Raw genomic sequence first — 13,807 nt, 5'->3', positions numbered from 1 at the left:
TGAAACGCTGCTATTATATACGCAGCAGCATCAGTGACGGCCAGAAGCAGCTTATTCTCATCCACTCAGTTTGGGTATAGCATCTTAAGCCCATTGTTTACAAACTGTGCTATTGTTTGTTGGGTAGTTTTTGCAAGCTGTTTTTAGTAAATCAAATGAGCCCTGGATGGAGCATCTGGATCTAGTTTGCCAATAATCAGGTTTGCTATGTAACGGCCAAGACTGTCAGTAGTTTCATCCACAGAAATCCATATACAAGATTCTCCAACATTTCTCGGATTCTGTGCAATGCAGCATTGTAAGCTGAATCCACATTATTCTTGCGTAAAGTTGACTCTGCAGGAATAGACTGTTGGCAGTACTTTTCAAGAAAACTTCTGAAAATAGGGTTTTCTAGTATCCAAAAGGGGATGTTTGCTGCCACAAGTGCATGACACAAATCACTGCAGAACTTGTTTTTTTTTCGGAGGATTCGCCAGATTTATAGGTTAAAAGAGTTTGCTTCAATTTTGACTTTCGTTCAACATTAGCTTTATGTGCGATTCCATCTGCATGCTGAGTTAAGTGAGATTTATTAACACTCGAAGCCTAATATGAGAGAAAAGGGAAACACAGTTTAGAATCGCATATAAAGAGTAATTCATATTACTAAAGGATAGTGCTAAAAAAGAATCCTAAGTGACAGGAAAATAAGAAGTCTTAAGAAAAGCATCAACTAACCTCCTTGTTGCAAGTCACTGCCTTATATGAGTAGACTTTGAACTAGCTGTTTTCGGCATGGCGTATAAAACAGATTCCAAGACCCACCAAGCGGGAAAGCGTGGGCAGACAGGCACAATGAACAAAACACACACACAGAATTACTAGCCCTCACAACCGATGGCCACTTCTTCAGGAAAGAGGGAAGGAGAGGGAAAGACGAAAGGATGTGGGCTCTAAGGTAGAGGGCAAGGAGTCACTACAATCCCGGGAGCGGAAAGACCCCCCTTAGGGGGAAAAGAGGAGGACAGGTGTACACTCGCGCGTGCACACACACACATATCCATCCGCACACACACAGACACAAGCAGACATATTTAAAGGCAAAGAGTAAGGGCAGAGATGTCAGTCGAGGCGGAAGTACAGAGGCAAAAAGTTGTTGAAAGACAGGTGAGGTATGAGCGGCGGCAACTTGAAATTAGCGGAGGTTGAGGCCTAGCGGATATCGAGAAGAGAGGATATACTGAAGGGCGAGTTCCCATCTCCGGAGTTCAGATAGATTGGTGTTGGTGGGAAGTATCCAGATAACTCAGACGGTGTAACACTGTGCCAAGATGTGCTGGCCATGCACCAAGGCATGTTTAGCCACAGGGTGATCCTCATTACCAACAAACACTGTCTGCCTGTGTCCATTCATGCGAATGGACAGTTTTTTGCTGGTCATTTCCACATAGAAGGCGTCACAGTGTAGGCAGGTCAGTTGGTAAATCACGTGGGTGCTTTCACACGGCTCTGGAGTTCTTCTTCACTGTGAGTCCAGATCATGAAGATGTCATCAATAAATCTGTACCAAACTTTGGGTTGGCAGGCTTGGGTAACCAAAAAGGCTTCCTCTAAGAGACCCATAAATAGGTTGGCATACGAGGGGGCCATCCTGGTACCCATGGCTGTTCCCTTTAATTGTTGGTATGTCTGGCCTTCAAAAGTGAAGAAGTTGTGGGTCAGGATGAAGCTGGCTAAGGTGACGAGGAAAGAGGTTTTAGGTAGGGTGGCAGGTGATCGGCATGAAAGGAAGTGCTCCATTGCAGCAAGGCCCTGGATGTGTGGGATATTTGTGTATAGGGAAGTGGCATCAATGGTTACAAGGATGGTTTCTGGGGGTAACAGACTGGGTACAGATTCCAGGCGTTCGAGAAAGTGGTTGGTGTCTTTGATGAAGGATGGGAGACTGCATGTAATGGGTTGGTTCTGTGTGGGCTTGGTAACCAGCTGCAATGGGGCGGCCAGGATGTTTGGGTTTGTGAATTTTAGGAAGCAGGTAGAAGGTAGGAGTGCGAGGTGTCGGTGGGGTCAGGAGTTTGATGGAGTCAGGTGAAAGGTTTTGTAGGGGGCCTAAGGTTCTGAGGATTCCTTGAAGCTCCGCCTGGACATCAGGAATGGGATTACCTTGGCAAACTTTGTGTGTAGAGTCGTCTGAAAGCTGACGCAGTCCCTCAGCCACATACTCCCGACGATCAAGTACCACGGTCGTGGAACCCTTGTCAGCCGGAAGAATGATGATGGATCGGTCAGCTTTCAGATCACGGATAGCCTGGGCTTCGGCTGTGGTGATGTTGGGAGTGGGATTAAGGTTTTTCAAGAAAGATTGAGAGGCAAGGCTGGAAGTGAGAAATTCCTGGAAGGTTTGGAGAGGGTGATTTTGAGGAAGAGGAGGTGGGTCCCGCTGTGATGGAGGACGGAACTGTTCCAGGCAGGGTTCAATTTGGATAGTGTCTTGGGAAGTTGGATCATTAGGAGTGGGATCAGGATTATTTTTCTTCGTGGCAAAGTGATATTTCCAGCAGAGACTAAGAGTGTAGGGCAGCAAATCTTTGACAAGGGCAGTTTGGTTGAACCTGGGAGTGGGGCTGAAGGTGAGGCCTTTGTATAGGACAGAGGTTTCGGATTGGGAGAGGGGTTTGGAGGAAAGGTTAACTACTGAATTGGGGTGTTGTGGTTCCAGATTGTGTTGACTAGAATTTTGAGGTGTTGGGGGGAGTGGAGCTGGAAGTGGGAGATTGAGTAGATGGGAGAGACTGGGTCTGTGTGCAATGAGAGGAGGTTGAGGTTTGTTGGAAAGGTTGTGGAGGGTTAGTGAGTTGCCTTTCCAGAGGTGGGAAACCAGGAGATTGGATAGTTTTTTGAGGTGGAGGGTGGCATGCTGTTCTAATTTGCGGTTGGCCTGTAGGAGGATGCTATGTACAACCGGTGTGGATGTGGGAGAGGAAAGATTGAGGACTTCGATTTGGGATAGGAGTTGATGGGTGTGTTCATTGGCCGAGTCGATGTATAGGTGAAGGATTAGGCGGGTGTTGTTTGGAACTGGTATAAGGACTGATGGAAAGAAGGATTGCAGCCAGGGTTGGGAACTTTAAGTGTGAGGCCTTTGGGGGTAATGCCAAATGTCAGACAAGCCTGAGTAAATAAAATATGGGAGCGTAATCTGGCTAGGGTGAAGGCATATTTGCGGAGGGAATGTAAATAAAATTTAATGGGGTCGTTGTAGGGATGTTGTGAGGTTGACATGGTATTAGAAGGTGGAAAGGGTAATATGAGGTTAAAGTGAAAGTAAATAGAAATTTATATAGGGAGAGATAAAGGTGTGAAAAAAGTCGAAGAAGTGTTGGTTTGAGATGAGCTATGTTGATCCTGTGTTGAACTTAGGTTGGTGAACAACAATGGGTGCAAAGGTTAGGTAGTTATGTTGTCTCCAGATCACGTTAAAGGGTGGAGGAATTCAAGAAAATTTCGAAAAAAAATTTTCGAAAAAAGTTTCGAAAAATTTTTCTAAAAAAATAAAATTCGAAAAACTTTTTCGAATAAAATCTCGAAAAATATGTGTGTAAATGTATTCAAAGGACTGGTTGTGTACTGGCAGGTTATGAGAATGAGGCTAACAATTGTTTGATGAAGAAATAATAACGTTTAAACCTGTGGGAAGCTGCTAAAAAATGATCGGTTATATGGGAAAAACGGAAACGGAAATAAAACGAAAGTTGTTGGAAATAACTGAGATGGTTGTATAATGAGTGAAAGGAGTTTAAACAAAACGTTTGTAAACTTGTAACAGTGGATTTTACAGCAGTGGTTATGTTGAAAGCGTTAAAAATTTTTAGGTAGTAATATTACTGTCAGCTGAACTTACTATTCATTTATAGCAGCAGATTTCACTGCAGTAAATGCACAAGCAACAAATGCTAGCTACACACAAAACAAGCTCTGAAGATGAGTACCTTGAAGGCCATTGGCAAATGTTCATACCATTACTCACTTGTCCACTTGTATGTCAAGCCTACAAACTTAGAAACCAGTGTCACTTAGAATGTTAATCAGTTATTAACAAACAGTCATTGCAGTTTAGTTTCTCACATTAGCCGTTAAGTCTACGTGGTATTAATTCCTTGCCCATGTGACAGCAGTTGTCTGTTGTGTGGTCAGATTTAACGGTACATCTGTCAACTTGTGAACTTTGGGAAGCTGAACTCACCACTGCGGCAGTTTATTCAGACGTGGCAAAAGCAACAGTGGAGAAGGTAGAAGAAACATAAAAATTACAGGAATATGCCCACAGGATGCTGAGTTTTATTTGGCGGAGGATTTTACTCCTCCTCATGTAGCATCAAGAGAAGAGGCTGCAGTTCAGATCATAAATGATAACAACATGATTTGAGACAGTGGTCCGGCGTATAAAATCTAGCCAGAAGCTCCTCTGGGAGTTCTAGAAGAGATTGTTACAAGAGTACAAATGCACGTGCCCATTTCTGACTTCCATCCTCTGCCAAAATTGTCATCAGTTGATAGAAGGAAGAGGAGGACCAAAACGTCTGATGCTATCTTCTCCTTGTCACCGGTGAAGAATGGTCTCTAACAGGAACAGACGGGTAAGTAGCAGAAGGTAAATAAAAAGGAAAGAGAGAAAATTCTTCTAGACCAGAAAAACTGTGTCTGATAAGCGGACATTGGTCATTACTCTTCAGAAAACTGATTAAAAATAAATAAATAAAAATAAAAAATAAAATGCATTTGCCCAGGGAGAGGATTAATTTAGATTGTGATTGTGTAAGAATCCTATATTACTTACTATTTGATGTCATTTTTTAAAAGTGTTCTACACTATGGGCATATATTCATGCAACAACTGGTGTAGCTGTATCCAACACTGCAAATAATTTTTTGCCTGCTGACAATGTTTCGTGAATTATAATTGTTCACATTCTGTGCATGATGATCATAATATATGAATGAGTTCCAGTTGATCTGCAGTACTCTTGATGGTCTAAGATGTGTGTTTCGATATAACTGGGATGAAATATGACATATTTCAAAATTATATTCGGTTTAAGTACTTGCTACTTGGTTGCAGAATACCTACAATTTCAGTGTGAAGAAATTTATTATGTATTGTGGCAGGATTTTTCTGAGTTACAGTGCAGCTCGAATTGGTTTTCGTAGAAGGAACAATTTCAGTAATGAACAATCCACAATTAATTGCTGTCAGTTGAATTGTTTTTTGTACATATTGTAATATGCTACAGAAATATCACAAGTGGTTGGCCAATTGAAGAAAATAATATGTAAAGTGCTAATGTAACACTGTTGCTAATTTTATCTTGACAAATAGTGACGCTGGTTTTAAGATGAGGATTATGTGAGAAATCTTCGGAAGTGTTGCATGAAAGGAAATGGCTATAATATTTCTGCAATTTTGTACATTCCTGTGTGTGAAACTGCACTCTCAGAAATGACTGCTGGATGTGTTAACAGTGACATAATTGTTCAAATGGAAGAAATAATCAAAAAGTACTGGAGAATGTAAACTAAAATTCAAATGTGTTGAATTCAGATACTAATGAAAGATCTTGTTGTTAGTTGATGTAAAGAATGGTGGCACAAGGACTGTATGTTTTATGGAACTGTGGTATGTTATCTCTGTGGTCACTGATGGAGACCTTCATGTACGAACACTTGCACAACTAAATGTGTACTGTTATGTATCTGTGCTGGTAAAAGTATGCAGTTAATACTCTCATTCTTCATGTCCACCTGTCTTAAGAGTAAAATGCATCTATTTTCACAATGATTAAAATGTAGGAGCTCAAGTGACAGATTGGCATCTAAATAATTAGATTTCTATAAATGATTACATCGGCACATCTGTTTACTTAATTATACACTCTTGCCCAAAGCTCTGTTACATACCGTTCTTCTTTATAATTGCAGGCCCGGATGTCTAACACAGCTCAGACGGCTGCAGTTGCAAGGTGCCGCCAACCTCCAGAATGAGACAGTGCTTACCATTTCACAGGGCTGTCCTAATCTGTGTGAACTGAGGTTAAGTAAGTCAGCACTTATTACCGACAAAGCACTCGGCGAGATCTACCTTCTGAAACATTTAGAAATGTGAGTAATCATCATTCACTGAATGCCTGAATGCGTGCGTGTAACATTTCAGAGAAAAATATATCTAAAAATAGAGATGCTGTGACTTACCAAACGATAGCATTGGTATGTTGATAGGAGATAATAAAAAACACACATACAAATTTTGAGCTTTCGCAACCCAAGGTTGCTTCATCAGGAAAGAGGGAAGGAGAGGGAAAGACGAAAGGATGTGTGTTTTAAGGGAGAGGGTAAGGAGTCATTCCAATCCCGGGGGTGGAAAGACTTCCCTTAGGGGGAAAAAAGGACAGGTGTACACACACACACACACACACACACACACACACACACACACACACACACACACACACACACACACACACACACGAGCGAGTGTATAAGGTATGTCTTTCCCCTCCCGGGATTGGAATGACTCTTTACCCTCTCCCTTAAAACCCACATCCTTTTGACTTTGGGTTGCGAAAGCTCGAAATTTGTGTGTGTGTTTGTGTGTGTTTTTTATTGTCTCCTATCAACATACCAACACTTTCGTTTGGTAAGTTACAGCATCTTTATTTTTAGTTATATTTTTCCCATGTGGAATGTTTCCCTCTATTATATTCATAACATTTTAGAGACTTTGATTCATTAAGCAGTAGACGTAAATTTACTAGTATTGATAATCGAACAGTATTTGTTAATGGTCTACTTCATAATCATTTCAAGAGGGCAGCTATTATCTATGAAATCAGTTTGCCACATACATCAGAACAGAATGGTGCAGCTGAATGTGAAATCAGGGGTATAGTAGAAAGTTCTCACACAATGCTTCTCAGTTCTGTTCTTACTGAGATACTGTGGGTAGTGGCTATCAACACGGTAGTCTGTAAATTAAATCATTGTCTGTGTAATCTTAATTGGAGTAGGATCATGACAAAGTTGGAGCCGAATGCTTCAGTCTATCCATTTTATCACCTCTGTCACTGCTGGCCAACACACTGCTTTTTTACTCCATTCAACACAATTTTTCATATAACCAATGTTAATTGCAAGTTCTCTGTGTCTTTGTGTTTAAGTGCCTTTTTATTGAAGAAATAAAACTACTGTGCATCATAAAAATTTACACGAAAGGCACTAAAACGTTATATACATCCACACAGACATTGAATAATAATCAGCACAACCACCTCCACTATAGAGCAAACCTTCCCTTTTGTACTCGAGAGCTCTTGCTTTGTGGGGTCTTACAGGCCAGCCTTTCCTCTGTAACCTTTTCCAGCCTACCCATATCCCATCTCTGACAAAGGAACTGTTAGTTCCAAAAGCTAGCAAGTCTCTCTGTCTTTCTTTTACATGTGTCTGTTAGCAGTGCTACTCATTTCACTTCATAAAGGCAGATACTAGCTTGTAATTCTGTCCTTTTATTTGTTGATATGTGATCAAAATCATATGAGTCACTACACTTAATTTTTGCCTCAATATCTTTCCCGTGTCCCTCCATTATCGCATTTATTCATCAATTCTTCTGCAAACCGCACTCTGTAAACCCGAGCAGTGAAGGATAACATTGACAGATGTGCAAAGAATAAAGTAATGCAGTAATGAGGCAGAAGCAGCTGTGGAAGGCACCTTCTGTAGAGTATCGCAAGAATAATCTGCTCACAGTGATGATGATGGTGGTGATAAGAATTTGTTCTCTGTTAAATCACACACAATTTGGCACACGAATCACGCCCCGTCCCCACAGCTTTACTTCACACAATTTGGCGCACGAATCACGCCCCATCCCCACAGCTTTACTTCTGCCAGTACGTTGTCTCTTACTTTCCAAACTTTACAGAAGCTCTCCTGTGAACCCTGCAGAACTAGCACTCCTGAAAGAAAGGATATTGTGGAGACATGGCTTAGCCACAGCCTGGGGGATGTTTCCAGAATGAGATTTTCACTCTGCAGCGGAGTGTCCACAGATATGAAACTTCCTGGCAGATTAAAACTGTGTGCTGGAGCGAGATTTGAACTCGGGACCTTTTCCTTTCGCTGGCAAAATGCTCTATCGATCTCTTGTCTGCTCCAAGTTGGATTATGGATGCATTGTCTACTCCTCTGCACAGCCTTCTATCTTTCGGTGTCTAAATACAATACACCATTTGGGGATACTTCTCGCCACTGGTGCCTTCCATACTAGCCCTGTTGAGAGTCTCTACACAGAAGCCGGTGAACTACCACTGTCATACCGGCGCGACATCCTACTCATTATGTATGCTATGTATGCTCTTTTGACCACCAGTACGAGATGTAAGTTTCTTCTCTGCAGCCTCCATGTGTCCGCTTTCGTCACCTGCTTCAGCATCTGCAGTTCACACTTCCTGCCACTTTCTGAATGGGAGAGAGCCCTTCACCTTCAGACACAGGTTTGTGTTCGTTGTGACCTCAGCTCGTTCCCGAAGGAGCTGACTCCAGAGCTGAAAAATCGCTGCAAATTTCTCAAACTTCGCTCACAACTTGCCGATAGCTTATTTTTGTACACTGATGGTTCCAAGTCTGCCCAAGGTGTTGACTGTGCTTTTGTTGTCAGGGCTGATAAGTTTCAATACCAGCTTCTCAACTGGTGCACAGTTTTTACCGCATAGCTTTTTGCCCTCTACCAGTTGTTCACAATGTCTGGAGGCACCATTTCACCCCCCCCCCCCCCTGTGGGTTCGGGGGTAAGAATAGGCCCACGGTATTCCTGCCTGTCGTAAGAGGCGACTAAAAGGAGTCTCAAACGTTTTGGCCTTGTGAGATGGTCCCCTAACGGGTTTGACCTCCATCCTTCTAAATTTTCCGAAGAGCGAGCCGATTGGGGAAGGGCGCCTTACAAGGAGCGATGTGTCCATCAAGCATTACCATCTCTAGCCAGGTTTGTCGTCATCGCTTAGCAGTCCCGCTCACCTACCATCTCTTGGGCGTGGATTTGTTCTTGGGTGCGGTTTCTTGCAGTCTGCTATGCTGTGCCGCTTTATGCGCCAATGACGATATTGGACTACATCACCTGAAATCCAGAACGGTAGCCAGTCCGTTGTGGTGGGGCCGCCATGTACCCTGTTGGTTGTAGCCCCCTGACTACACAGGGATCGCTCTGCTGATGCCAGCGCCGTTAACTCCCCACGTATGCCAAGGAGTAGATGCCTATCTCCTTGGGGCATTGGGACTCCCGGCAATGGCCATCCTGCCAGGTGGTCGTTGCTGAGGCTGGGTGGCGCCCGTGGGGAGGGCCCTTGGTCGGAGTAGGTGGCATCAGGGCGGATGACCCGCAATGAAGCGTGGTACATCATCTCTTGCTGGTGGCCAGCCGCCAGCAGTCTCTAAGCGTTCCAGGGCTCAATACAACGCAACTACATATGACCCCAAATCGTTCCCCTCCCTGGCTACACCATGGGAGGAACGAAAGACTAAGGATGCCAGCGAACCATACTCGCCCCGCTACCTGGTGTGTACGAGAGCTGATGGTGAATCCTTTACATCCATGAAGCCTCAGTTCTTCGTCGAGCACTTAGAGGACAAGTTCGGGGAGGTGGAGGGCTTGTCCAAAATGCGCTCGGGCTCGGTTTTGATCAAATCGGCGTCCTCCGCCCAGTCCCGCCGGTTACTCGATTGTAACAAGCTGGGGGATGTTCCGGTTACAATCACGCCCCATAAGAGTCTTAATATGGTCCAGGGCATAATATTCCATCGGGACCTTCTATTGGAGTCCGATGACGAGCTTCGCGCCAATTTAGAGCGGCGAGGTGTTCACTTCGTCCGGCGCGTACATCGTGGTCCAAGGGATAAGCAGGTTGCCACCGGTGCCTTCATCTTGGCCTTCGAGGGTGATACTTTACCTGAGAAGGTCAAGGTGATGGTCTATCGTTGTGACGTCAAGCCATATATCCCTCCCCCGATGCGGTGCTTTAAGTGCTGGAAGTTCGGGCATATGTCTTCCCGCTGTACTTCCGGCCTCACATGTCGAGATTGTGGACGCCCATCACATCCCGATACTCCATGTGCTCCGCCTCCCATCTGTGTAAACTGCGGAGAGCACTACTCACCTTGCTCGCCGCCGGACTGCAGGCTCTACCAGAAAGAGCGCAAAATCATGGAGTATAAGACCCTGGACCGCCTGACATACACTGAGGCCAGGCAGAAGTTTGAACGCCTCCATCCTGTTCGAATGCCTGCCTCTTACGCCGCGGCTACTACTGTTATGGCCCCATTAGCTCTCCCTCAGACTGCCACCTCTCAGAGCCGGAATGCTACACTTGCCCCCTTGATGGTGGGGGGCACTTCACTCCCTGCTGCTCCTGCACTACCTGCCTCAGGAGCAGCAACCCCCCAACCATCGGGGACATCAGTCCCCACTTCTAAGCTGGGGAAGCCTCAAACTTCCCCTGCTCGAATAGCACGGAAAGGGTCCCTTGGGTCCCTTCCTTCCCAGGTTTCCGCCTCTGGGAAGGGTGACGTCAGCCAATGGAAGAAAAGCAGACCAGCGGCTGATCGCAGGGCTTCCCGCTCCTCCTCCGTCCCGGAGACTGACTCGCTGGAGCCCTCCCAGCCAATGAAACCCAAGGACCAGAGAGACAAGACGAAGAAGAAGACCTCTAAGGCCAAGGACCACGCGGTGGCATCCACCCCACTGCTCCCTACAGGCTCTGCGTCCGGGGATAAGGTGGAGATCCGGGCGTCCGCTGAGGACCTGGATCTCGCCGGACCCTCAGACGCCATGGAAGCAGATTGTACTGGTCCTCCATCGGTGGCAGCAGGTGACCCAGTGGCGTGATCTGCCTCCTCGGCCCCTTCACGCCTTTTTCGGACATGGACAAAGCAATACTCCAGTGGAACTGCAGCGCTTTTTTCCACCACCTTGCTGAGCTTCGCCAACTCATCAGCAGTCACCCTTTCCTCTGCATTGCCCTACAGGAAACTTGGTTTCCGGCAATGCGGACCCCTGCCCTACGTGGGTATCGGGGTTATTACAAGAACCGGGCAGCTTATGGGAGGGTATCTGGTGGAGTCTGCGTCTACATCCTTAACTCTGTCTACAGCGAATGTGTACCTCTTCACACACCTTTAGAGGCTGTCGCTGTAAGGATGTGGACGCCTCAGCCTATTACTGTCTGCAGTTTGTGTCTTCCGCCAGATGGTGATGTCTCGCGTCATGTGTTGGCTGCATTGATAGCACAACTGCCTCCTCCTTTTGTGTTACTTGGCGACTTTAACGCCCGTAACCCCCTGTGGGGTAGCGCCGCGATTACTGGCCGGGGTAGAGATGTCGAGACTCTTCTCTCGCAGCTTGACCTCTGCCTCTTAAACACGGGAGAGCCGACACATTTCAGCGTCGTCCATGGCACATTTTCGGCCATCGACCTTTCTATCTGCAGCCCCGGACTTTCACCATCCATCCACTGGAGTGTCCATGACGACTTATATGGTAGTGACCATTTCCCCATCTTTCTGTCACTACCACAGCGTCACTCTTCTGAACGCCCCTCCAGATGGGCTCTGAATAAGGCTGATTGGGGCTTGTTCTCCTCTCTCGCCACTATCGCACCTCCTTCCCCTGACACCATTGATGCGGTGGTTCAGTCGGTCACCACCGGCATCGTTTCTGCGGCGGCATCTGCGATTCCTTGTTCATCCGGGTCCCCTCGGAGGAGGACTGTGCCTTGGTGGGCGCCCGAGATCGCAGAGGCGATTAGAGATCGCCGGCGGGCTCTTCAACGCCATAAGCGGCACCCGTCCTTGGAGAACCTCATCGTTTTTAAACAGCTCCGTGCCCGTGCCCGACGCCTTATTCGCCAACGGAAGCAGGAGTGCTGGGAACGGTATGTTTCCACCATTGGCGTCCGTACCTCTGCATCGCAGGTTTGGGCTAAGATTAGGCGACTCCATGGCTATCGGCCGCCTGTCTCTGTCCCTGGGCTTTCGCTGAATGGAGTGGTGTGTACTGACTCCGACACGATTGCGGACCGGTTAGCAGCGCATTTTGCTCAGTGTTCCGCATCTACGAATTACCCACTGGCCTTCCGCTCCCGGAAAGAGCGGTTGGAAAGTTGGAGGCTTTCCTTTCACACGCGCCACGCGGAGTCGTACAATGCTCCTTTCAGCGACTGGGAATTCCAGAGTGCCCTATCTGCTTGCCCTGATACGGCTCCTGGGCCAGACCGCATCCACAGCCAGATGCTGAAACACCTCTCTGTGAATTGCAAGCGATGCCTCCTAGATGTTTTCAACCGCATCTGGGTTGAGGGTGTGTTCCCGTCTCAATGGCGAGAAAGCATCGTCCTCCCCGTGTTGAAACCTGGCAAGAACCCGCTGGAGGTGGACAGCTACCGCCCCATAAGCCTCACCAACGTTCTTTGCAAGTTGCTAGAACGTATGGTGAGCCGGAGGTTGAGTTGGCTCCTCGAGTCTCGAGGCCTTCTGGCTCCGTCTCAGGGTGGGTTCCGCAAAGGCCGCTCTGCCGTCGATAATCTGGTCTCCCTAGAGTCTGCCGTCCGTACAGCCTTTGCACGCCGCCAACATCTGGTTGCCGTCTTCTTCGACATGCGGAAGGCGTACGATACGACTTGGCGATATCACATCCTGGCCACACTTCATGGGTGGGGTCTTAGGGGCCCGCTCCCGATTTTTATTCAGAATTTTCTGTCGTCTCGTTCCTTCCGCGTGCAAGTTGCTGCGTCCCATAGTTCCTCCCGGGTCCAGGAGAACGGGGTCCCACAGGGGTCTGTCCTCAGTGTCTCCCTGTTTTTAATTGCGATCAATGGGCTCGCTGAGGCGGTGGGATCGTCCGTCGCAGCTTCGTTGTATGCAGACGATTTCTGCCTCTACTACAGCTCCGCTGGCATTGCAGTTGCTGAGCGCCAGTTGCAGGGCGCTATCCGCAAGGCGCAGTCGTGGGCTGTAGCGCACGGCTTCCAGTTTTCGGCCGCTAAGACCTGCGTTGTGCATTTCTGCCGGCGTCGCACGGTTCACCCTGAGCCACGCCTTTACCTTGACGGTGAACCTCTTGCTGTGGTAGAGACGCATCGGTTCTTGGGACTGGTATTTGATGCCCGGCTGACTTGGCTGCCTCATATTAGGCAGCTTAAACAAACATGCTGGTGGCATTTAAACGCTCTCCGTTGCCTTAGCCACACCGGATGGGGTGCCGATCGGTCCACCCTTCTCCGGCTGTATCAAGCGCTGATCCAGTCCCGCCTTGATTATGGGTGTGTGGCTTATGGTTCGGCGTCGCCATCAGCGTTGCAATTGCTGGATCCCATCCATCACTGCGGGATCCGACTCGCCACAGGAGCATTTCGAACAAGCCCTGTTCACAGCTTACTTGTGGAGGCTGGTGTTCCTCCATTGCGGATCCGGCGCGACCGACTTCTGGCCGCTTATGCTGCCCACGTTTGTAGCTTGCCAGGGCATCCCAACTACCGTCTCCTGTTCCCGCACTCGCTCGTCCATCTTCCAGACAGGCGGCCCCGGTCAGGGTGTACGATCGCGGTTCGCATCCGGGCTCTACTGTGTGGGATTGAGTTTTTTCCTCTCCCGCCTGTTTTCCGGGCCAATCTCCGTCTGCCCCCTTGGTGTGTGCGCCGACCATGCATTCGGCTGGATTTGGCACAGGGTCCGAAAGACTCGGTCCCTCCTCCGGCCCTCCGCCGCCGCTTTGTTGCTCTCCTTG

The 13,807-nt window shown here is 47.4% G+C and overlaps 1 protein-coding gene across 5 annotated transcripts in view; it reads left to right on the top strand.

Annotated features, from left to right (window-relative positions):
* Positions 1-13,807, top strand: part of LOC126293186 (F-box/LRR-repeat protein 7-like) — a 99,690-nt gene that overhangs the window by 66,116 nt on the left and 19,767 nt on the right. For all 5 annotated transcript variants that reach the window (XM_049986297.1, XM_049986298.1, XM_049986301.1 and 2 more), the window contains one exon: positions 5,959-6,138. In XM_049986297.1, the coding sequence (XP_049842254.1) occupies positions 5,959-6,138 (180 nt within the window). The remainder of the gene's footprint in view (positions 1-5,958; positions 6,139-13,807) is intronic.

This window comes from Schistocerca gregaria, chromosome 10 (assembly GCF_023897955.1).
Source record: "Schistocerca gregaria isolate iqSchGreg1 chromosome 10, iqSchGreg1.2, whole genome shotgun sequence".
Lineage (NCBI taxonomy): Eukaryota > Metazoa > Arthropoda > Insecta > Orthoptera > Acrididae > Schistocerca > Schistocerca gregaria.
Note: the sequence above shows the minus strand (reverse complement) of the source record. Positions and strands in the feature narration are given on the sequence as shown.